Source organism: Dendrobates tinctorius, unplaced genomic scaffold, assembly GCF_039654945.1.
Source record: "Dendrobates tinctorius isolate UK_male_01 unplaced genomic scaffold, ASM3965494v1 ptg000250l, whole genome shotgun sequence".
In the NCBI taxonomy this organism is placed as follows: domain Eukaryota; kingdom Metazoa; phylum Chordata; class Amphibia; order Anura; family Dendrobatidae; genus Dendrobates; species Dendrobates tinctorius.
Genome location: NW_027361917.1, coordinates 24,527,065 through 24,551,930, shown reverse-complemented (window position 1 = coordinate 24,551,930; position 24,866 = coordinate 24,527,065). Strand labels below are relative to the sequence as shown.

General features: G+C 42.9%; 1 protein-coding gene across 2 annotated transcripts in view; it reads right to left on the bottom strand.

The window, feature by feature from the left end:
- The window catches only part of FEZ2 (fasciculation and elongation protein zeta 2), a 96,806-nt gene that overhangs the window by 47,082 nt on the left and 24,858 nt on the right, over positions 1-24,866 (bottom strand). For both annotated transcript variants that reach the window (XM_073557525.1, XM_073557526.1), the window contains exon 2: positions 5,886-5,994. In XM_073557525.1, coding sequence (XP_073413626.1) covers positions 5,886-5,994 — 109 coding nt within the window. The remainder of the gene's footprint in view (positions 1-5,885; positions 5,995-24,866) is intronic.

Here is a 24,866-nt window from a genome sequence, read left to right as displayed (position 1 = left end):
GGAGTCGGTATAAAATGGACCGACTCAGACTCCTAAAATATATAATAAATTGGGTTCAATGCAGGATGTGCTGAATATTTTTTCATAGGAGTTTGGGAAAGTTATGAAATGTCCTATAAATGGCTGTTCTATTCCTGATCTAAGGCTACATTCACACACAGCGTTTTTCCTGTGTTTTTTGAGGATACGTTTTTCAGCTGCAAAAGTTGATCATCTTTTTAAAAAACTGCATCACCTGAATGGTTTTTGAGCTCATAGATAATGTTCTCAATAGCAAAAGCAGATTAGAAATCTGCTCTATCTATATATCCATTTATCCATATCTGTCTATCCATATCTTATCTGTACCAAAAAGAATGAAAACCGGGTAGTACACCAATATATATTCTGTTCTATCTAAATATCTTGATTATTGGATCATAAAAATGATTAAATGTCTGAGGTTCACATTGTACTACAATAAATTTTTCACTTAAATATAAGCAATATGTGTGGGAGTCGGAGTCGTGGAGTCGGAGTTGAAGTCGGAGTCGGTGTAAGGGAAATTGAGGAGTCGGAGTCAGAGTCGCAGGTTTGGCTTACCGACTCCACAGCCCTGGAATGAACAACAACCAGCGTTTCATGAATTTCTTTTGGGGGGGGGGGGGTGCGTTTACACCGTTCCGCGTGCGGTAAAATTGATAAAGCGGTTTTATTCTCGGGTCAGTACGGTTACAGCGATACCTCATTTAGGTCGTTTTTTTATGTTTTTGTTGGTTTTATGCAATGAAAACTATTTTATATAAAAAAATAATTATTTTTGCATCGCTTTATTCTGCGATCTATAACTTTTTTATTTTTTCGCTGATGATGCTGTGTGGCGGCTCGTTTTTTGCGGGACAAGATGACGTTTTCAGAGGTACCATGGATATTTATATGCGTCTTTTTGATCGCGCATTATTACACTTTTTGTTTGGCGGTATGATAAATCATTATTTTTTGCTTCGTTTTTTATTTTTATTTTTTAAGGGGTTCGCTAAAGGGGTTAACTAATGGGACAGTTTTATAGGGCGGGTCATTACGGACGCGGCGATACCTAATATGTGTACTTTTATTGTTTTTTTTTATTATTATTATTTCCAAAAAATGGATTTATTGGGGGAATATTTTTTTTTTTTTTTTCTAATTTATTTGGCGATTTTTTTTTTTTAATTATTTTAACACTTTTTTTTACTTTATCAAATAGTCCCAGGTGGGACATCACTGTCCTGTGACAGATCGCTGATCTGTCACATCACAGATCACGGTGACAGATCAGCGATCTGACACAGGCACTGCAGAAGGCTTCCTCATGCCTGCGCTTTGCGGGCACTGAGGAAGCCAGCTTCCTCAGGCCCCCGTCGCCATCTTGGATTCGGGGGCCTGGAGGAAAGGAGCCCCCGGCAGCAGCGCTGCACATTGCGCTGCCGTGGGGGGCTCAGGGAAGCACGGAGGGAGCCCCCTCCCTGCTGATGCTTCCCTTTAACCCCCGGTACACCGCGATCATGTTTGATCGCGGTGTGCAAGGGGTTAACGTGTCGGGGGCGGTCCGTGACCGCCCCTGACACATTGTGCCGGGTGTCAGCTGTGATAATCAGCTGACACCCGGCCGCGATCAGCGGCGCTCACCACGTGGGCGCCGCTGATCGCGCCGACGTACTATCCCGTCCATGGGCATAGGGGCCCAGGTCCCATGGACGGGATAGTACGTCGGATGGCAGAAAGGGCTTAAAGTTATTGGAATGATTTCATCACATCTGCAGTGTGATACAGCCTGAAGCTCCCTCAGATGTCAGGATGAGGGTCTGTCAAAAACCATGCCATGTGTCCTAATTCCCATACCAGTGAGGAAGGTAATTTTGTAGAGAAGTGAATGGATTACAAGAGGAAGACACCGGCCCCATGTTTGCCCCTCACCCGCCATTGCCTATTTTCATATCGGTGAATGCGTACAAACCATAATGAAGTGGTCATCTCACAACCTGGAGAAACTATACGAAATGTGTTATTTCTATGGATGGTTTCTTATCAAAAGGTCACAGTGATCTAGACACTGAAGCATTAATAAATCTACCACATGATCATTAATTCACATATGAGATCCATATGCTGTCAGCAAAGTAGGAGTGAATCCAATCTGAGGAAAGGAGAGAAGCCAATAAAATTGCTTCCTGGCAGATGACTAAAGAAAAGACCACAATAGCCCTAAAATCACAGCACTAAATACAGCATGAATATATACATAGGCTAGAATAATACACAGTATATACAGTGGCATGTAAAAGTTGGGGCACCCCTGGTCAAAATTACCATTATTGTGAACAGTTAAGCAAGTTGAAGATTAAATGATCTCTAAAAGGCCTAAAGTTAAAGATCACACATTTCCTTTGTATTTTCTGGGAAAATATTTTCCTCTTTTACATTTTGAAAAGTACAAAAAGGAAAATGGGGAGATGCGAAAATTTGGACATCCTTGGAGCTTTGTGGCTCAGAAAACTTAGACCAAGGTTTCAAACCTTAATTAGCCTGTTAGGGTTATCGCTTGTTCACCATGATCGTTAGAAAAGGCCAAGTGATGCAAATTTCCCAGCTGTATAAAAAACTGCCTCCTCTAACCTTGTGCCAAAAAAACAGCAGCCATGGGTTCTTCTAAGCAGCTTCCTCGGACTCTGAAAATGGTGGCGGCCCATAATGCAAGAGAAGGCTATAAGAAGATAGTAAAGCGTTCTCAAGTTGCCCTTTCTTCAGTTTGAAATTTAATTAAGAAATGGCAGTTATAAGGAAGAGTGGAGGTCAAGACAAGGTATGGAAGACCAAGCAAAATTTCAGTGAGAGCTGCTAAAAGGCAAAATCAGAATGCCCGCTTGACTTGAGAAAGATTTAGCAGACTCTGAACAGTAGAACAATATACCACAACTCCAGAGACATCGGCAAAAATATGGCCTTCATGAGTCATAAGAAGAAAACCTTGTGTCCTCACCACAAAATTCAGCATCAGAGTATGGAAAAGAACATCTAAACAAGCCTGATGCATTTCAGAAGCAAGTCCTGTGGACCAATTAGGTTAAAATAAAACTCAAAAAGGTATGTGTAGAGAAAAAAGGTAAAACATTTCAGGAAAACAACATCTCAACAACTATTTGGACCTTCTCTATTAGTTAAGCTTTTTAATAGATTCCTCACACAATTATTTCTCCTTAATAAGAAGGAGTTGCATAAAGCGGAAAGAGGACTCAATAGATTCTTTAGTCCAAGCCACTAAAATGTGAGGACTGGCAGTTCGAGGCGAGGGTTGTATATTTATACGTAGACCCTTGGGCAAAATTTTGTTTTTAATATAAAACTCTCCAGACCCCTCATCTCCCACCAAGACTTGATGATCTCTTTATACCCGAGATATAGGTCTTTAAAAAGAGTTTTCAAAGAGGGATTTTCTGTGTTATGTGGAGATGAATTTGCAGAAAAAACCTGTTTGGCATCTTGTGCCCACAAGTCTGTATTGATAGGGGCCGACAAAAAACTAGCCATATCAGAAAAAAAATCAAAAAATCCAAAAAAGAACTATCATCAAGTAGGAATTAACATACAGTCAATGTTAAAAAACACCTTCCCAATGATTTTTTTGTATCATTGTTATGGAGCAGGCTATTAATCACCTATGTGAAAAAAACAGCCCAGGACCGGGTAGGAGGAGCTTATTATGAGATTAACTGGTGGTTATTTAAGTCCAGCCAGAACGACCGCCTACATCATCATTCAACATTATGGCATCCGGCATTCTGGACATCTATGGCATCTCTCATACCTCCTGATGAACCGTTACACCCCGACACGTTTCCCCACTGTATCTGCTCATGATAAGTGACCATACCTTAAGCCTTTCTTCTACTTATGTATCAATGGGCCCTTCTCTGGGACTTGTGGCAAATATAATAACTATCAGGCATGTTTTTGGTCCTTACTTGTTATGATGTGGATGTATCTGGTTTTTTATTAGATGTATATTTTTCTGTGACTGCATGAATTGGTTAGAGGGCATTCTGATATTTTTTATCTCTGCAATATCATGAAATTGTTTTCCTGCCTATGAGAATAGGGACTGGTAGAGGAGCGAGGGACAGTCCTCGTTGAGTGGGGGCGCCAAAAAATCGTTGTTTAGGGTACCGTTACACTAAGCGATGCACCAGCGATCCCGACAACAATATGGATCGCTGGTGCATCGCTAAGAGGTCGCTAGTGAGCTACCACACAGGCAGATATCACCAGCGACATAGCAGCGGTCGGGGGTCGCTACTTACCTGTCAGACGCGGCGATCCTGACGTCCTCCCGCCCGCGTCCACGTGTCGCTCATCGGCGCCACAGGAAGCGCCCAACGAGAAATGATCCAGGACGTTTTCGCCCGACCAGCGATGAGCAGCGGGGGAGCCGGTCGGAGGTAAGTATCAGACATAGCGATATCGCTAGCAATATCGCTGCTACGTCACAAAATCGGTGACGTTACAGCGATATTGCTAGTGATATCGCTATGTGTAACGGGGGCTTTAGGGTGCCAACCTCCACAGACAGGCAGAGATCAGATAGGCCTAGATTAGGGCTTTGCAGCACCTCAGAATAGGTCTTTTCTTTGTGTTTTGGCATTTGCCAGTTTTTTTTTCACTGGGAAGTTGTTTGTTAACATTATTAAAAGTTTTTTTTAAGAGATTACATGTTCACCTCTGCATGTTGATTCCTACTTCATTATAGTTCTTTTTTGGATTTTTTACTGTAAAGGGCCCGTTACACATAGCGATATCGCTAACAATATCGCTGTAACGTCACTGGTTTTGTGACGTAGCAGCGATATTGCTAGCGATATCGCTACATGTGATACTTACCTCCGACCAACTCCCCCGCTGATTATCGCTGATCGCGCGAGATCGTCCTGGTCCACTCCTCATCGGGCGCTTCCTGCTGGGCTTCCTTAGCGATGCACCAGCGGTGCACCTGCTGTGCCTGTTTCCACTAAAAATGTAGGAAAAACTAATGGCAATGTTTTTTGCGGTGTTTTTGCTGCTTTTTTGCACTTACTCATGGCTTTCTACGGGTGAAAAAACACTGCAAAACGCTTAAAGAATTATGAACCTGCTGAAGTTTTGAAAAAAGCAGCAGTTATCCAATTCAACCAGGAAAATACCCATGGGAGTGGAATGCTGTGAATATTCATTTCCCTTAAATAGCGGCACTCGTGACAGCCATTAGCTGCAGGAAGGTTCCAGCTGACCCTGTGCGCGCTACTGAAGCGCAAGAATACGCGCTCCTCTCCGCGCACACAGTCCTGGGGTGCAGAGTAGTGAATATTCCAGCAGCTGCCCTTCAGCTTGCAAGCAGCGCATGACGTCCCTGCCATGCGTTGCTTGCAAGCATTAAGCAGCTGCTGGCAACGGAGCAGGACGCTGCGAGGGAGCATCGGGAAGGTAAGTGTAATGTTTTGTTTTGTTTTCTTTTAATGTTTTCTGATGGGGCCAATCATACCAGGCTAGAGATGGGGATTCTGTATACTAGGATAGGGATGAGGGCGATCATTCATGCCAGGATAGGGATGAGTGGGCCATGTCTACCAGGCTACAGATAAGGGGACCATGCATACAAGGATTACGATAAGGGGGCGATGCACACCAGAATAGGGATAAAGGGGCCATGCACACCAGGATAGGAATAATGGGGCCATATTTACCAGGATAGGGGATATCAAGTACAAACGACCACAATTTTTGCTTCAATTTTTTTTCAGAATTTTCTCTTCTAAAACCTAGGTGTGTCTTATAGTCCAAAAAACATGGTAATCTTGGTCAAGTCAGGACACTGAATTTATCTAGAAAGTACTCACCGTTTTTTCCAAAAGGTTAAGCGTTGGTAAGTGCAAGGCTCTGGTGTGAGAGGTCTTCCAGTCCACGGCCATTACATTGCCATAGTTGTCCGTTAATGCATTCCAAATTCTTAAAAAAAATAGAGAAAACAAAAAAAAAAAAAAATGCGATTATGATGTTGCATGTAACATTTCCCTCTTTTGTCTAAACCCACTGTAATTGCAGTGGTGACAATGCGCAGCTTTTGTTTCCAGCAGATGACAGACATTTTTGTGTAACTGTTTCAATGTAGTCTTTTACTTTCCCCAAGTATAAAATTTTCTAGAGTTTGATGAGAAATCTGATTGCTGGGAACCCGACAAGAACTGAGTCCCTGAGCCCCCAATCCTTACAAAAGATATGTTGCCAAGTATCATTTCCATGGCTGCATAAAATAGGCGCTCAATGACAAGTATTTTCTTTTGCTTGCCATTTTATTGCAGAGCTTGTTTACACTAGGCAATGATCAGGACAAAGTTCAGGTAATCATTGCTCCATATAAATGGGAATTTGATGAGAGAGGAAGGAAGAGAAGCTAAACTCATACCTGCAGTTACATGACGGCCACTATAGGCAAAAATTTGGACATTGCATATTTTATTTATTGCTAACATTCGAAATGCCAAGTGCTGGACGAAAATTGTTGCTGACTCCAGAACTGTCAGTCAAATAGAGTGAGGTGAGGAGAAGCCGGCCGGGACGGTGTCGGACTAGACAGTCTCCCCTTACAATGCCGACTATTCAAATTAGTTTCTGTAAACCGCGGCATCATTTCAGAGAACAGCAGGATGCTCAGATTCATGCTGCCCGTGGTATGGAAAGCATGAATCGACTGACCGGTTCCCTTTAAGCTTAACTCGTAACAGTAAGAAATTAATGTGTCAACATATCGGTACATCTCAGCGGAGGGCGTGCTGGGGGCAGCACTGTGGCTGGGAATAATCACTGCAAACAAATTTGCTGAAGTCTGCACAGCGGAGAAATAATTACATTACAACGAGCCAACAGAGACACTCAGCAATCCTGACTAACGAGCCGCCGCAGCCAGGATGCAGCTAATGGCACCTGTCACTGGCTGGAAAGCAAGGGGTTAACATACTCCAAGTTACAAACACAAAGCTGGATAAACTATCAGATGGCGGGTCCCAAAATGTGTTCACATCCTCCTCTCCAACATACGGGGCTGCCCGGGTATACGGACATTTAGAGCCTGCAGAATATCAATTAGGCCTCTCTTCCATCCCATTGCAGGGTGGTGCAGCCCCTGGAGCAGGCCACAAAGCCCCTTTATGTTACAAGTGGCTGTTAAATTGAAACAAAAAGGTAATCTAAATTAAAGGTTTCAAAACCCCTAGTGAGCAGTGGGGAAGTGTGACATTTACACAGTTAGGGTTCCGTTACACTAAGCGATGCACCAGCGATCCCGACAACGATATGGATCACTGGTGCATCGCTAAGTAGTCGCTAGTGAGCTGCCACACAGGCAGATCTCACCAGCGACATAGCTGGGGTCGGGGGTCGCTACTTACCTGTCAGATGCAGCGATCCTGACGTCCTCCCGCCCGCGTCCACGCATCACTCGTCGGCGCCACAGGAAGCCCAGCAGGAGGTGCCCGACGAGAAACGATCCAGGACGTTCTCGCGTGATCAGCGATAACTAGTGGGGGAGTCAGTCGGAGGTATCACATATCGCTGCTACGTTACAAAACCAGTGACGTTTCAGCGATATTGCTAGCGATCTCGCTGTGTGTAACGGGGGCTTAACTTACAGAGAAAACATGCTTCAAGCATTCAGCTGGAAATAAACTGCTGAGGGCTCTCAGACTTTCAATGAGGTCTTCTGATGGCTTTGAGAAACTCAATAGTCTTAAACATTTTCATTAGTAATGTCTAGTACACTCTGCATATACAGAACTTTGTTTTCTATTGTAGCTATAATTCATAACGCTGAAAAAGAGCAATCACAGTCTTTGGAAATGAACAGTTATGGGCAAGTGCATATAAATTGCCGGCGTCATCGCTTTGCTTACCATGTGCATGCACGCAGTTCCTCTCCCTCACATCTTTGAGCCTCTGAAGCCACATCTTCATGTCCAAGCTCCAGAAATGCGCACTACCCATGATCACAAGTGCAGAAAACTTCTGATCATGAATCTGGGATGCATACAGCCAGCTTAAGAGGATCAATGCAGTGGAGGAAAGAAGCATTGCACATGCGCGAGGTTAGCATAGCACTGGCGATAACGCTGGAGTTCGCAAGGTACATTATCAAGCCCATAGGGGCGTGATAATATGCTAAGTGGGCCAACTAGTCTGGGGACACCAACGCCCCTTGGACTAGTCAAGGGCTATATATACACACACACTTTTTCTGAACATCTGCTTGTGTGTTTAATGTAAAAACAGGGAATGTTAGGCAGGGTATTTAGATAGGTAGGCACAACTACTGATGATTCTGGGGGCATCAGGGGACACGACAGGTTCCCTTTAACAAATTAATTATGGACACAAAAATTAATACACCCAAATGACACTGTTAGAGGTAAAGACAACAAAAATCTAATTTACAAGAAGTTAAACACAGCAAAGTCTAATTACTCATTAGACATAGGTAATTTAACCCCTTCACCCCCAAGGGTGGTTTGCACATGACCGGGCCAATTTTTACAATTCTGACCAATTGTAAAACTCTGAAACGCTTCCATGGATCCCGGTGATTCTGACATTGTTTTCTCGTGACATATTGTACTTCATTTTAGTGGTAAAATTTTCATTCATATAACTTACGTTTATTTGTGAAAAAAATGGAAATTTGGTGAAAATTTTTGCAATTTTCCAACTTTGAATTTTTATGCCCTTAAATCACAGAGATACGGCACACAAAAAACTTGATAAGTAACATTTCCCACATGTTTACTTTACATCAGCACAATTTTGGAACCAAAATCTTTTTTTGTTAGGAAGTTATAAGGGTTAAAAGTTGACCAGCCATTTTTACACCACCATTTTATTTTTACAGACCACATCACATTTGAAGCCACTTTGAGAGGTCTATATGATAGAAAATACCCAAAAGTGACACCATTCTAAAAACTGCACCTCAAGGTGCTCAAAACCACATTCAAGAAGTTTATTAACCCTTCAGGTGCTTCACAGGAATTTTTTGAATATTTAAAAATAAAATGAACATTTAACATTTTTTCACAAAAAAAAATTCAGGTTCAATTTTTTTTATTTTACCAAGGGAAAACTTATTGTGCAATTTGTCCCGAGTACGCTGATACCTGATATGTGGGGGGGAACCACTGTTTCGGCACATGGCAGAGCTCAGAAGGGAAGGATCGCCGTTTGACTTTTTCAATGCAAAATTGGCTGGAATTCTGATCGGACGCCATGTCACGTTTAGAGAGCCCCTGATGTACCTAAACAGTGGAATCCCCCCACAAGTGACCCCATTTTGGAAACTAGACCCCCTAAGGAACTTATCTAGATGTGTGGTGAGCACTTTGAACTCCCCCAGTGCTTCACAGAAGTTTATAACGCCCGGGCGTGAAAATAAAAAAATCGTATTTTGTCCACAAACATGATCATTTAGTCCCCATTTTTTTTTATTTTCCCAAGGGTACCAGGAGAAAATGGACCCCAAACATTGTTGTCCAATTTGTCCTGAGTACTCTGATACCCCATATGTGGGAGAAAACTACTGTATGGGCCCACGTCGGGGATCGGAAGGGAAGTAGTGATGTTTTGGAATGCAGACTTTGATGGAATGCTCTGTGGGTGTCAAGTTGCCTTTGGAGAGCTCCTGATGTACCTAAACAGAGGAAACACCCCACAAATGACACCATTTAGGAAACTAGACCCCCCCATGGAACTTATCTAGATGTTTGGTGAGAACTTTGAACCCCCAAGGGCTTTACAGAAGTTTATAACATACAGCCGTACAATTATAAAATCATATTTTTTCCACAAAAATGATCTTTTCACCCTCAATTCTTACTTTCCCAAGGGTAACAGGACCCTAAAAGTTATTGTGCAATTTGTCCTGAGTACGCTGATACCCCACATGTGGGGGTAAACCTCTATTTGGGCGCATGGCAGAGCTCGGAAGGGAAACAGCGCCATTTGACTTTTTTGGCTGGAATTGAGATCGGACACCATGTCGCGTTTGGAAAGCCCCTGATGTACCTAAACAGTGGAATCCCCCCACAATTGACCCCATTTTGGAAACAAGACCCCCTAAGGAACTTATCTAGGTGTGGTGAGCACTTTGAACCCCCAAGGGTTTCACAGAAGTTTATAACGCCCGGGCGTGAAAATAAAAAAAATCATATTTTTTTCCCACAAAAATGATATTTTTGCCGCCAATTTTTTATTTTCCTAAGGGCAACAGGAGAAATAGGACCCCAAAAGTTGTTTTGCAATTTATCCTGAGTAGGCTGATACCCCATATGTGGGGGTAAAACACTGTTTAGGCGCATGGCAGAGCTTGGAAGGGAAGTAGCACCATTTGACTTTTTCAACGCAGAATTGGCTGGAATTGACTCAGACGCCATGTTGCGTTTGGGGAGCACCTGATGTGCCCAAACAGTGGAAACCCCCCCAATTCTAACTCCGAGCCTAACCCCAACACACCCCTAACCTCAGCCCTATCCCTAGCTCCAACCCTAATGGGAAAATGGAAATAAATGCATTTTTTTAATTTTATTATTTTTCCCTAACTAAAGGGGGTGATAACGGGTGGTTGAATTTACTATTTATGGCGGTTTTTATTTTTGGCAGCTGTCACACGCTAAAAGACGCTTTTTATTGTAAAAATAGTTTTTGCATCACCACATATTGAGAGCTATAATTTTTCCATATTTTGACTCACCGAGTCACATGAGGTCTTACTTTTTGTGGGATGAGTTGACGTTTTTATTGGTATCATGTTCGGGCACGTGACATTTTTTGATCGATTTTTATTCCGATTTTTGGGACGCAGAATGAACAAAAACCAGCGTTTCATGAATTTCTTTTGGGGGGTGCGTTTACACCATTCCGCGTGCGGTAAAATTGATAAAGCGGTTTTATTCTTCGGGTCAGTACGGTTACAGCGATACCTCATTTAGGTCTTTTTTTATGTTTTGGCGCTTTTATGCAATAAAAACAATTTTATATAAAAAATAATTAGTTTTGCATCGCTTTATTCTGCGAGCTATAACTTTTATTTTTTCTCTGATGATGCTGTGTGGCGGCTCGTTTTTTGCGGGACAAGATGACGTTTTCAGCGGTACCATGGATATTTATATGCGTCTTTTTGATCGCGCGTTATTGCACTTTTTGTTCGGCGGTATGATAAATCATTTTTTGCTTCGTTTTTTATTTTTTAAGGGGTTTGCTAAAGGGGTTAACTAATGGGACAGTTTTATAGGGCAGGTCGTTACGGACGCGGCGATACCAAGTATGTGTACTTTTATTGTTTTGGGGTTTTTTTATTTCCAAAAAATGAATTTATTGGGGAATATTTTTTTTTTTAATTTAGCGATTTTTAAAAAAAATTATTATTATTTTTTTTTTTTAACTTTATTAGGTTGTCCCAGGGGGGACATCACTGTCCTGTGACAGATCGCTGATCTGTCACATCACAGATCACTGTGACAGATCAGCAATCTGTCACAGGCAGTGCAGAAGGCTTCCTCATGCCTGCGCTTTGCAGGCACTGAGGAAGCCAGCTCCCTGCAGGCCCCCGTTGCCATCTTGGATCCGGGGACCTGCAGGGAAAGAGCCCACTGCAGCAGCGCTGCACATTGCACTGCTGTGGAGGGCTCAGGGAAGCACGGAGGGAGCCCCCTCACTGCCGATGCTTCCCTTTAACCACCGGTACACCGCGATCGTGTTTGATCGCGGTGTGCAAGGGGTTAACGTGTCGGGAGCAGTCCGTGACCGCCCGACACATAGTGCCAGGTGTCAGCTGTGATAATCAGCTGACCACGTGGGCGCCGCTGATCGCGCTAGATGTACTATCCCGTCCATGGTCATAGGGGCCCGGGTCCCATGGACAGGATAGTACGTCTGATGTCAGAAAGGGGTTAATTCTGTGAGCAATAGCACCACATGGAAGAGAAATGTCACAAGTTCTGAGGAAGAAAATTATTTCTTTACACGAGAAATGTGAAGATCAGCAAACTTTACTTATCAGCCAGAATACTGTAACAGAAGTGTTACAAAAATAAAGACGGAACTGCAACCATCTCACAGAGATGACCAGGAAGACCATGGAAGTTATCACCTAAACTAAAGAGTCTTCTGATGAGAAGGGTTGAAGAAAACAGACATGCAAGTTCAATTAAGTTACAGTAGCTACAAAAGTAGAAAGTCAAACTGGGGTGAGCGTATCCCATGACACAATATGGTGTACACTGCAAAGGAATGGCATGCATGGGTGTCGTCCATGAAGGAAAAAACTCTCCAAATGCCCATACACAAAAATGCAAGGGCCCATGCTGAAAAATTTGAAGACTACTGGGACTCTATACTCTGATATACAGTTATAGAGATACTGAGGTATCTCTAAATAAAGTTGAAAAACAAGCTGTTTCCTGGAAACTCCCGGTAATGGAGCAGTAAACCTTTGACCTCATCAACTATGTTGTCAATTTTAAATTGGCCTTTAAAAAAACTTTGATTTATCTATGAAAGATATGGATAGAACAAGCATATAAACAACGGCCGGATGAACGAAGCCTTATACTGGGTTCAAACTGTTATATTTAATGGCCCATATATGGATTTCAAAATGACCCAAAAATATAGATAGGCACACAATCATGAAATACAGGTGTCTAGACACAGCCTTAAGCATCATTCACGAATCTGATTCACATACGCTTTTTATTTTGGGATCGTACACACAACATTCCCAGAGACAATAGTGGGCATCATATCCATGTTTTTTGCAGAGTACTTCTGGATTCTGGATTCATTTTTGGTCTGTATGGCAGCTTTCACAATCTTCGCTTTTCCTGTCTATTAATCAGTAAACCACCTGCAGCACGTGAATGATATCCAGCCACTAGATTTGGCACATTGGATCCGATACACAGCACATGGATCGTAATGGGTCTAATCTGTCTTAAAAAAATAAATAAATATCGTAACTGATGAGTGAAAGAGACCTGTTAAAAACTGGAAGTTTCTTACAATAGCCTTTAAGGAAACAGAACTACCGTAGTTGATATTTCTAGAGAAAAACACAACTACCCCTTCACTCACTTCCAAGGAGAAAATGGCTGGCATGAGATTGAGGTCCACACCTACAAGGCATCTTGTGTGTAAATGAAGTAATTGTCGAGTATGGATATTTTCCTTAATAAAAAAAATTTTAAAAAAAATTGGCATCCAAAATACTTTCTAGAAATCCAGAACAAACAAAGCAGTTACTGACCCTGCAGCCATTCACTGAGCTCAGTGGCTTAGCCGATGTAGAGGACACATCATCAAGGTGTCAAAATTGCACCCAAAACACAGACTATAATCAGTGGTAGATAACGAAAGCTGGACCCAGGAAGTGTGGGTAACTGCTTTATTAACCCCTTCCCCCCTCAGCCAGTTTTCACCTTCCTGACCAGGACAAATTTTTACAATTTTGACCAGTGTCACTTTATGAAGTAACTCTGGAACGCTTCAACGGATCCCACTGATTGCCACTGTCACAAAGAAAACACTCAAATTTAGGTAAAAATTTGTGCTCATTTGCGAAAAATACCAAAATTTTGGCAAAAATTTCACACTCTTTCAATCTTGATATTCTTTAATCAGCTAGTCAGGCTGTATAAAAAAAGTTTATAAATAACTTACCACGTCTACTTATCAGCATTATTTTTTAAACAATTTAGAAGGGTTGTAAGTTGATCAGCAATTTCATTTTTCCAACAAACTTTACAAAAAAAAAAAAAGTTCTTTTTAGGGACATCATTTGGAAGTTACTGTGAAGGACCTATATGACAGAAAATACCCCAAAATGACACCATTTTAGAAACTACACCACCCAAAGTGCTCAAAACCCACAGTGAAGTGCATTACGGTATCTCTTTAGCTGATTTACAGGAATTAAAGCAAATTAGAAGGAAATAAATTATCATTTTTTCCCACAAAAATGTTCATTTAGCCCCAAATTTAGCATTTATACAAGGGTAACAGGAGAAAATGAACTGTACAATTTTTCTTGAGTACACAGATACCCCATATGTGGAGGAAAACTACTTTGGGCGCACAGCAGGGATCGGAAGGGAAAAGAGAACCATTTAACTTTTGGACTGCAAAATTGGCTGGAATAGTGGACGTATGTCAAGTTTGGAGAGGCCCTGATGTGCCTAAACAGTGTAAACCACACAAAAGTGACCCAGTTTTGGAAACCACGCCCCTCAAGGAACATCTAGATGTGTGGTTAGCACATATGGGTAACAGGCGAAAACGGAATATACAATTTGTATTGCAATTTCTCCGAGTGATGGAAAACTATTGTTTGGGAATACGGCAAAGCACGGAAGGGAAGGAGCGCAAACTGATTTCTGGTTCGCAATTTTGGCTGGAACAGATAGTGAATGCAGTGTTACATTTGAAAGGCCCCCGACATGCCAACAGTATAAAACACCAAAAGTGACTTTTTAAAAAAAAAAAAAAACTACACGTCTTGTGGAATTCATCTGGAGGTGTAGTGAGCATTTTAACCCTCAGGTGAATCACAGAATTGTATACCATTGTGTTAAGTCGATGGAAAAATCTATTTTTTCTACTAAAATGTTACTTTGACCCAAAATTTTTACTTTTCAAAAGGGATAACAGGAGAAAATGGCCCACAAACTGTTACTCAAGGTTTCCCGAATATGTAAATACCTAATATGTGATCGAAAACTACTTTTGAAGCACAGTGCAAAGCTCAGAAGGGAAGGTGTGCCATATTGTTATACACATTCTGCTGAAATGGTTTGAAGGTGCCATGACCCACTAGGAGAGCCCCTGAAATGCCAGAACAGCAGGACTACTCCCATACGTTACATGATTTTTTACAAACTACAACCCCCAATGAATTCATCCAGAGGTGCAGTGATCATATTGACACCACATCTGTGTCACAAAGTTTTATACCATTGAGCAGTAAAGGAAAAAGAATTACATTTCCAGCACAAAAATCTTGTTTTAGCCACAGCTTGTACATACATAGTGACAAGGGAAAATGGCTAAAAATGGCACCAAAATTTGTAAAACAATTAATGATGAATGTGGTAATACCCCATATGTGGCTGAACGGTACTGCTTAGCCACAAGGCAAGACTTGGAAGGGAAGGAGCGCTATTCGACTCTTGTAGAACAAATTATAGTAGAAAAGTTTGTGGACTCCATATGAAGAACTCCTAAGTGCCAGAATAGCAGAATCCTCCCATCAAAGGAACACACTTTGGAAACTACACCCCTCTGGAAATTTATCAACAGGTGTAATGACTCTTGACTCCATGGGTGTTTGGCAAAAACAAGTAGTGAATATTGCTGAGTGAAAATTGCAAATCTGTCAGTTTTGTGCCCATACATTGTAGTGCTCAGTACATTGTAATGACCATACATCGTGTCAACTCGTGCTTCTGGAAATATGAACCCCCGTAAATTAAGCAGGCTCTCATCACTACAGAAATGACAAGCGTGGATCCTAACTGAGCACCGACTCCACAGCCCTGCTCATAACGCTGTCAAAATGTGAACATCATGAGACCAAGATGACACCTAACCTCAAAAGATCGTCACCATTGTGAGGCTTCAAGCAGGATGTTCTCAGATGGAAGTGACTACTGAGCGTCATCACAAGGTGGTAACAAAAATAAAGAGAGACTGACTACAAGAGTCCAAGAAAGGCAGAGAAGTAGACCTCCTTTGGTCACATCCCACACCGATGATCGCTTCATTGTGAACAATGCCCTTTGCCCGGATGATGAATACCACATAACTCCAGGCACATTTTAGGGAGGTAAAAGGCACTCAAGTGTCACATAAGACAATTCAAATCCATTTACATCAGCGTGGTCTGCATGATAGTAGACCTGCAAGGGTACCTGACCACACCACCAGGCACAGGCATCATCATTGTTGGACGTGGGACCAGTAGGCCTCAGTGCTGTCACTGATGAAAGTAGATTCAAGCTAAGCAGAAAGGATGGCCGATAAAGATGTTGGAGATATCAAGGAGAGCATCAGCCACTGTTGTCAGCAATACTGGTGGTATTACAGTGTGGGCAGGTGCATCTAGTCAATACAGCCTTAACAATACAACAATACAATACTGCCTTACAGTTTGTGAGTGGTACAGTGACAAGCCCCTACTACTTGAATAACACCATTAATCCAGTCATTGTGCCTCTGCATGAACACAGGACTAATTTCATTTTCATGGACGACAATGCTCCAGATCATCAAGGTCGCATCATTAGGGAACTGCTGCTGGAGACTGGAGGACCTCAAATGGAGTGGCCTGCACTTTCTCCAGATCTGAATCCAATAGAAAACCTGTGTGATCAGCAGAGTCACCATGTAGAGACTCGCAACTCTGTACCCCAGAACATCAAATAACCCTTCAAGAAGAGTGGGATGCCATGTCTCAGCAGACAATAACTCGACTTGTGACCAGCACAAGACGTCATCCTCAAGCTGTAACTGATGCTCAAGGCCACATGACAAGTTACGTTCACATTAGCGTTTGAGGGCTCTGCAGAGGGCTGCGTACTTCCTCCGTTAAGCCCCGCCTACTTTCGCATGCGTCCTGCATACCCATCTTTAACATTGTGTACGCAGGACATGCGGATGCGTCGTTTTGAAGCGCCCGCTGTCTGCACAAAACGCAACTTGTTGCGTTCCCGTGCGGTTGGCGGGCACGTCAAAACGACGCATCCTCATATATCCGCATGTCCTGTGTATCCAATGTTAAAGATAGGTATGCGGGACGCATGCAGTATGCGGAAGTAGGTGGGGATTAACGGACAATTTACACAGCCCTCTGCAGAGCCCGCGAACGCTAATGTGAAAGTAGCCTTAAAGTGACATTGTTTTTTTTTTTGTTTTTTTTTTTATTGGGGGTGGGCAGTTGTACCCACCACTGTTCTTGGCCTTTGTTCAAATAGTTTGAGATGAGGAAATCGACATCGCATGCTTCTACTTAGTTTTTCATAAATTTCACCCAAAAATCCCTAACTTTTTGTGAGTAGTGTATTTATACATCATAAGGTAAAATTAAATGGTGTCATTCAAAATTACAATTCAGCCAAAAAAAACAAAAAAAAAACACACACACACACACACACACACACACACACACACACACACACACACACACACACACCCTCATACAGTAAGACATAAGAAAAAAGCAAACGTTTAAACATGAAAAACACCGGGTCTTTAAAAAAAGGGTTAATATTGAATTATAAGAATTCTAAACTGTGTATTTTGTTCAAGGAAAGTCACAGGTAAAATGTTTTCTGACCAGATTGGATTAGTGAAATTATTTACATTAAAAGAAATGTATGTCGCAGTCGCCACTATTACCATACGATAGGGAAAGGTCATGTCTCTCCCACAGGCAAACTCAATATGACCACAATTCCCAGCACTGCCATTCAGCAGTGATATAATCATCACAGAAGAGCAGTAATCAATGAGATCAGCTAACACCTCTGTCAGCAGCCGCTTCTGCAGTACGGCTATGGAAAGCAGCACTGCACCAAGCAGGGAGGGACGCTCGCACGGGCGCTAGGATGTGCCAGACCAGGACAACTACTTCTAAACCTCCTAACAACTCTGAAACCTCACTTAAAAGGGGGGCGGCTATCTGCAGTATGACAATACCGGCAAAAGGAAAAAGGCGCAATTACACTGAAAAATTATTGCGCGCTCCTGGGAACACTCACAATAATCAGTCTATCACCTGATGAGCAAGCAAATCGCTTGTTCATACAGTGAAATCTTTCGGTTTTCACGAAGGATCATTGTTCCTGGCAGCACGTGCTGCCGAGAAAAATAGCAGCCTATGCCCAATAAATCTATGACAGATCGCTCAGTGAGCAACATTACAGTGGTTGTCCACTACTTTTTCAATCATGACCAATAGTGATCAATGTCTGATCGGTCGGGATACGGTACCCCCTGTCATCAGCTGTTAGTGGTGTAGACCGAAAGTAGTCACTTGTGAGGTCGGCCTTTCTTCTCATAGTGGCTGAGGCTTGGTACTACACCTCCACCTCCTATTCAAAGCAATAGGAGGCAAATGCACAGGACCATGCAGCGGCCACTATCAGAAAACGGCCAGCTTCACAGGTGACTACTTCCAGCAGTGCCAGGTGTCAGACCCCGACTGATCAGACACTGATGACCTATCCAAAGGATAGGACACCAATAAAAAAAAAAAAAGTAGTTAACAACCTCTTGTTAAAGCACCACTCCCACTTTTTTTTTTTTTTTTAATTTCACAGTTGAAGTGGTGCTTTAAATGCAATCCCCTGCTCAATACTTACCTTCCGGCGTTTTCGCTGCCACTTCGGTCTTTCTCCGGCAAAACGTGACCTACTTGCTCCTCCAGTGTTTCAAGGAGCTGCGCGGAGGTCACTTTTCAATACCAGCCTATGAGAGCCTCCTTCATAGACTAGTCCTGAGCGCTAGTGATGTAACTTCTGACTTCCTGATAGTCAAAAGATACTGTCACAAGACAAGCATCGTGGCACTGAAACACGGGGAAGACACTGGGGGAGTATATTAACAGGGGGCTAACATTAAAAGCGCCACTCAAGTGCTGGAAAAAAAAAAAAAAAGAAAAAACGATGGAGTGGTGCATTAAGTATGGTCAGCCTGTGTAATCAGGATATTAAAAGTGCATTTATATCAGAGCACACTCATCTGGGAGTACAGGTGATTGCAGTGAAGTGGACAGCACCAGCCTCCTCCTCTGTTTGTTGGGTTTATCTGAACCATCTCCTGCCTCCGGTTTTATCCGTTAGTGAGACACAAGTGACCTGACCCTTTCACTGCCATCATCTGTACACCAAATGGTTACATTACGGTATCAATGCAAATTTCTTTTTTTTTTTTTCTTTTCTTTTTTTTTTTTTTTAAAAACACAGGAATGAGGACAAATTCCCTAATCAAGCAAGTTTAAAAGCTTCACAACAATGCTGGCCGAAACTAACAATATAGTTACTTTAAGTCCACCTTAACAGCACACATGAGATCATCCACTCGTTATAACAGGAACATGGAGAAGATGGGTTAAAAGCTCCTTTCCTGCCCCGATTATATTCTGAATGAGATCACTCAACCAAATGAAATGCAATGGCTAAAAAATGCAAAACAACGAAGAAAAGGTAGGCATTAGAATGGAGTCGCGGCAGACTTCTGACAGATCGGTGGCTCCAATTCTAACTTTACACTATGCCACCATAATAGCACAGATGGAAAATACCAACAACATAAGGACGGACAAGAACAACTTTTCTGACAAAAGCGAAATCCTGACTAGCATAAACGTCTACCTTTCTTCAGGAAGGTGTGAAGACAGGAAAAACTCTCCAAATCTGTTCTAAGAAAGCAGAAGATCCCCCAGACAAGGAAGCCGAAACCTCTCTGTCTGAGTGCCCCTCAAGGCCAGCCGGAGGAGATTCTCCCAAAGCCTCATAGGTGTCACATATAGCTGAATTCAGAAATGGACGATTTATAGACCTTTTTGGTTCTTAATTTTCTTCAGGTGTCAAAAAAACCCCTAAAACTTATTTTGCCTCTATTAACCCAGTGACTGATGGGCAAGTTTAAATACATCTTCCAACATCCGGAGTGTGGAACCTGTGTACTAGTCTTAGAAGGAAAAATAATATCCTGTGAATTATGAAAAATCAGTCACTACATACAGGAGCTTCTCACAAAATTAGAATATCAAAAAGTTAATTTATTTCAGTTCTTCAACACAAAAAGTGAAACTCATATGTTAAGCTAGTTTCACACTAGCGTATAGAGGAGCTGCTGACTTACTCTGTCAAGCTCCGCCCACGGCTGCACCTCCTGCGGTCAGCTCCGCCTCCATCGGCATGCATACCCTATCTTTAGCATTAGGTATGCAGGCCGTGCCGATGTATGCAGATGCCTCCGCATGCGTCGTTTTGACGGTACGGCGCCAGCACCAAAATGCAACTCCGTGCGTTCGGCACAGGTCGCCGCACAGTGAAAACGACGCATGCAGAGGCATCCGCATACATCGGCACAGCCTGCATACCTAATGCTAAAGATAGGGTACGCAGGCCGCATGCCGATGGAGGCTGAGCTGACCGGAGGAGGTGTGGCCATGGGCGGAGCTTCACGGAGGAAGCCCGCAGCTCCTCCATATGAGAGTGTGAAACTAGCCTTAGACAAGAGTCATTACACACAGAGTGATCTATTTCAAGTGATTATTTCTGAAAGGCTATGTGCACACGTTGCAGATTTGCTTTCAGAAATTTCTGCAACACTTGGCCGGCTGAAAACGCAGTGGAAAATCCGCGCATTTTTGTTGCAGTTTTATATGGGTTTTTGTGAATCCATAGATATATTATTTAAAAAAAAAAAAATTGTGATGTCTATTCCTTGTTCAACCTCTTCTTTTTCATTCTCCATTGAAGACCATAATATCATTAAATACCATGTTCAAATAAAATGTTTACACACCAAGCAAATATACTGTATATACTCGTGCATAAGCCAACCCCCTTAATTTTGCCACAAAAAAATGGGAAAACTTATTGACTCATGTATAAGCCTAGGTTGGAAAATGCAGCAGCTACTGGTAAATTTCAAAATTAAAAATAGATACCAATAAAAATAAAATTGAGACATCAGTAAGTTAAATGTTTTTGAATAGCCACATTGAATCAGGAGCCCCATATAATGCTCTATACAGTTCATGATGGGCCCCATAAGATGCTCCATACAAAATACGCCCCATATAATGCTGCACAAAGGTTAATAATGCCCCATAGAATAATATGCCCCATTTAGTGCTCCATAAAGGTTATGGCCCCATAAGACGTTCCATAGATTATTCCCCATATGCTGCCCCATAAAATGTTCCACAGAATAGGCTAAAGCTGACAGCTAGGTGCTGGTAAGGGGCCATTTATATAGGCTCCTCCCCAGCCTAAAACTAGCAGACTGCAGCTGCCCAGAAAGGTGCATCTATTAGATGTGCCAATTCTGGCACTTTGCACATCTTTTTCCACTTGCCCTGTGGAGGCGGCAAGTGGGGCTCATAGTTGTGGGGTTGAGTTCTATGGTAAATAAAGATGCAACCAGAATAAAGTATTTTATTATAAATAAAAATACAGTTTTCCATTTTTATTTAAAAATAAACAGTTATCACCAAACGCCCAATTCCACTGAAGCCCTCTTCTTCTGAAATAAAACTAAAACAATCAACAACATCCCTCACCTGTCCATCGTTCTGTTCCAAGTCATAATCCATGTCTGGGGGATAAACCGTACCAAATGCGACCGTCCAGGCTGAGAACCACTGGGGAATGAGCTGCTGTGGTTCTCAGCCTGGATGGTTGCATCTTGGCACCATCTAGGTTGAAAACTACTTATCCCCCAGACATGAATTACGACGTGGGACAGAACAACAGAGAGGGGAAGGATAGCTGTTTTTTATTTTAGCTTTATTACAGAAGATGAGGGATTCGGTGGAATAGGCATTAGGTGAGTATTAGTGATGAGTGATTATACTCGTTACTCGAGTTTTCCATAGCATACCCGGGTGTCCTCCTAGTATTTTGGCATGCTTGGAGATTTAGTTGGTCAACGCAGCTGCATGATTTGCGGCTGCTGGACAGCCTGAATACATGTGGGGATTCCCTAACAAAAAGGCATTCCTCACATGAATTCAGGCTGTACAGCAGCCGCAAATCATGCAGCGGCGTCGACAAACAATCTCCAAGCACCCTAAAATACTCGGAGGACACCCGGGTATGCTCGGAAAAACTCGCTCATCACTAGTGAGTATAACAGTGTTTGTTATTTAAAAAAAATGGGAAACTGTGTTTAGTGTTATTTCTAATAAAACACTTTATTCTGGCTGTGTCTTTATTTATCAAACTATAGGATTAGTAAAGAAATAGGTGTCTTGGGCCTCTTTCACATTTCCGTTTTTTGACGTCAGTCAAAATCCGCCACTTTTATAAAAAAAAAAAAAAAAACGGATCCACCCCTTTTTGGCCAATCCGTTTTTTCCCCCATAGACTTACATTAGCGGCGGATTTTGACTGACGGTCGTCATTCGCATCCGTTTTTTGATGGATCCATCAGAATTCTAGCGGCTCCCGGGCGGAGGAGATGGACTCAGTTTTTTTTCTCAGCGACGGTCCGCTATTTTCTATTGCGCATGCCCGCCAGATGTACTCTGCCAGGGATTTTAATCTCTCTCTCGACCGCGGTTGCTTTAAATTTCACCCTCTTGCCGGCTGCAGCTGATCCGTATAGAAAACAGATCCAGTAGCATCAGTTTGGCCCATGACGGAAACGGATCCGTTTTTTAACCGCCTGGCGGATTTGGACTGACCTTGAAAGACGGAAATGTGAAACAGGCCTTAGGCCTCTTTCAGACTTCAGTCTTTTGACGTCAATTGAAATCCGCCAAAGTGTGAAAAAACGGATCCACCGGATCCGCTTTTTCGACTAATCCGCTGCAGCCGTCAGTGTAAGAAATTTAAAGGAGGGAGGGAGACTGAGACGGAGAGGGATTTTATTCGGTGCCAGAACGGCATCTGCAGTTTAATTACATGAATGGAAGCTCTTCCGGGCATGCTCAGCATAAAAAACCGTCAAATGACGGTTCGCAATGGATCCATCGTCCATAGGCGTCCAATACAGCACATGGCGGACAGCGACGGATTCGTTCCTATCCGCCATTTCAACGCAGACAAAAAAGTTTGATTGTCCGTCCACTCCAAACAGCAGACGCCAAAATTATGACGGATCTGTCAAAAAACGGATGCAACAGACGACCATCCGTTGCAATCCGTCACTAATGTAAGTCTAAGGGAAAAAAATGGATTCCGCCAAAAAAATGACAGATCCGTTTTTTTCTAAAAACGATGGATTTCAACTGACGTCAAAAGACTGAAGTGTGAAAGAGGCCTTAGACGCCTCTCCATTACTAATCCATGGGCTTAATGTCACCGGACAATACAAAGGTGACATCAACCCCACAAATATTATCCCCACTTGCCACTGCTACAGGGCAAATGGGAAGAGCCAAGCAAAGCACCACAATTGGCGCATCTAATAGAAGTGCTTTTTCTGGGTAGCTGCGGGCTGCTATTTTTAGGCTGGGGGGCCTAAATCAATGGCACCTTACCAGCCTGAGAATAACAGCCCATGCTGTCAGCTTGAGCAAGGCTGGATTTCAAAAATGAGGTGAGGGGCCCCATGAGATGCTCCATAGAAAATGACCCATATGCTGCTGCATAAAGGTTATGGCCCCATAAGATTTTCCATAAAATGCTCCATAGATTATGCCTCATAGGCTGCCCCATAAAAAGCTCCATAGATTATGCCCCATATGCGGCCCTATAAGATGCTCCATAGATTATGCCCCCATATGCTGCCCTATAAGATGCTCCATAGATTATGCCCCACATGCTGCCACTGCTGCAAATAATAAAAAAAAAATATGACACTCACCTCTCGTCGCTGGGGGCCAGGTGCTGGTGTCCTGAGCAGGCAGGGACACTGGCGCGCTATGGGGGCCAGGTGCTGGTGTCACCGCTGGCTCAGGGTCCCAGCACCTGAGATATTCACCTGTCCCCGGTCCACCGCTCTGACAGATAACTACGTCATCGCGCCCTCTGCTGCCTGAACGTCACTGGCAGAGGACCGGGCAGACAGAGCGGTGACAACGGTGGACCGGGGACAGGTGAATATTGCGTACACTTACCCCCTTCTCACGCGGTCTCTGCAGCCGCCCCCCCCGGCTTCTTTCTGGCAGCTATTCCTTCCTTCATCGGTCACGTGGTACTGCTCACTAAAGTCATGAATATGCGCATATTCATGACTTTAATGAGCAGTGTTATGAACTCATTTTCCCCTTCTGTTCTTCCTCTGGTGGTGACAGGAGGTAGTGAGGTTGGTTTAAGTGGTAGTGATCTGCCACCTGATGAGGAAGATAACGATTGGATCTCTGGAGTATCAGACTGGATATAAGACAGCCGACGCCCCATCCAAGTGCTGGTGGATTCAGTCTGCTTCTCAGGTCCTGGACTTCAGCTCTCTTCCAATCTTCTCAAGTTAAGTTTCTTTTTTTGCTAATGTTCACACTTGCGCTTGTTGGTCAATTCAGTTTCTTGTGTAATCAGCCTGCCCTTGCTGGGGCTATGCTGAATTTCCACTATTTATCTGCTTTTTGTCCCTTACTAGATTGGCCTCTTTTTGCTCTGTCTCAGAATATTTCAGAGTGCTGATATAGGTTTAGAAGTCTAGTGACTTCAGGGTTAATTTTGCTATCAGAAGTGTTGGACAATATTTTTGTAGTTTTTTTTTTGGCACATTGCAGACAGTGTCTTTCCTTTCCTGTCCTTTTTAGTTAGCCGGGCCCCATCGTTTGCTCAGCCTAGTTTCCTGCCTTTGTTTGTATTTTCATCTTGTTTCACCGTCAGTACATGTGGGGAGCTGTCTTTCCTTTGGGGTCTGCTCTGGGGCAGTTAGTTTTCCTCTTTTCCTGCTTTAGGCTTATGTATGTAGCTCTCCGGTTGTGACGAGGCATCTAGGACCATCGTAGGAACGCTCCACGACTGCTGCTAGTTGTGCAGTTAAGATCAGGGATCTGCAATCTGCATAGATACCAACTTCTCTGGTTTCCGGAGACTTAGCTTGTTGTTTTTATTTCCCTCCTCGGTGACCCATTCATAACAGAATCACCAGCCATACCG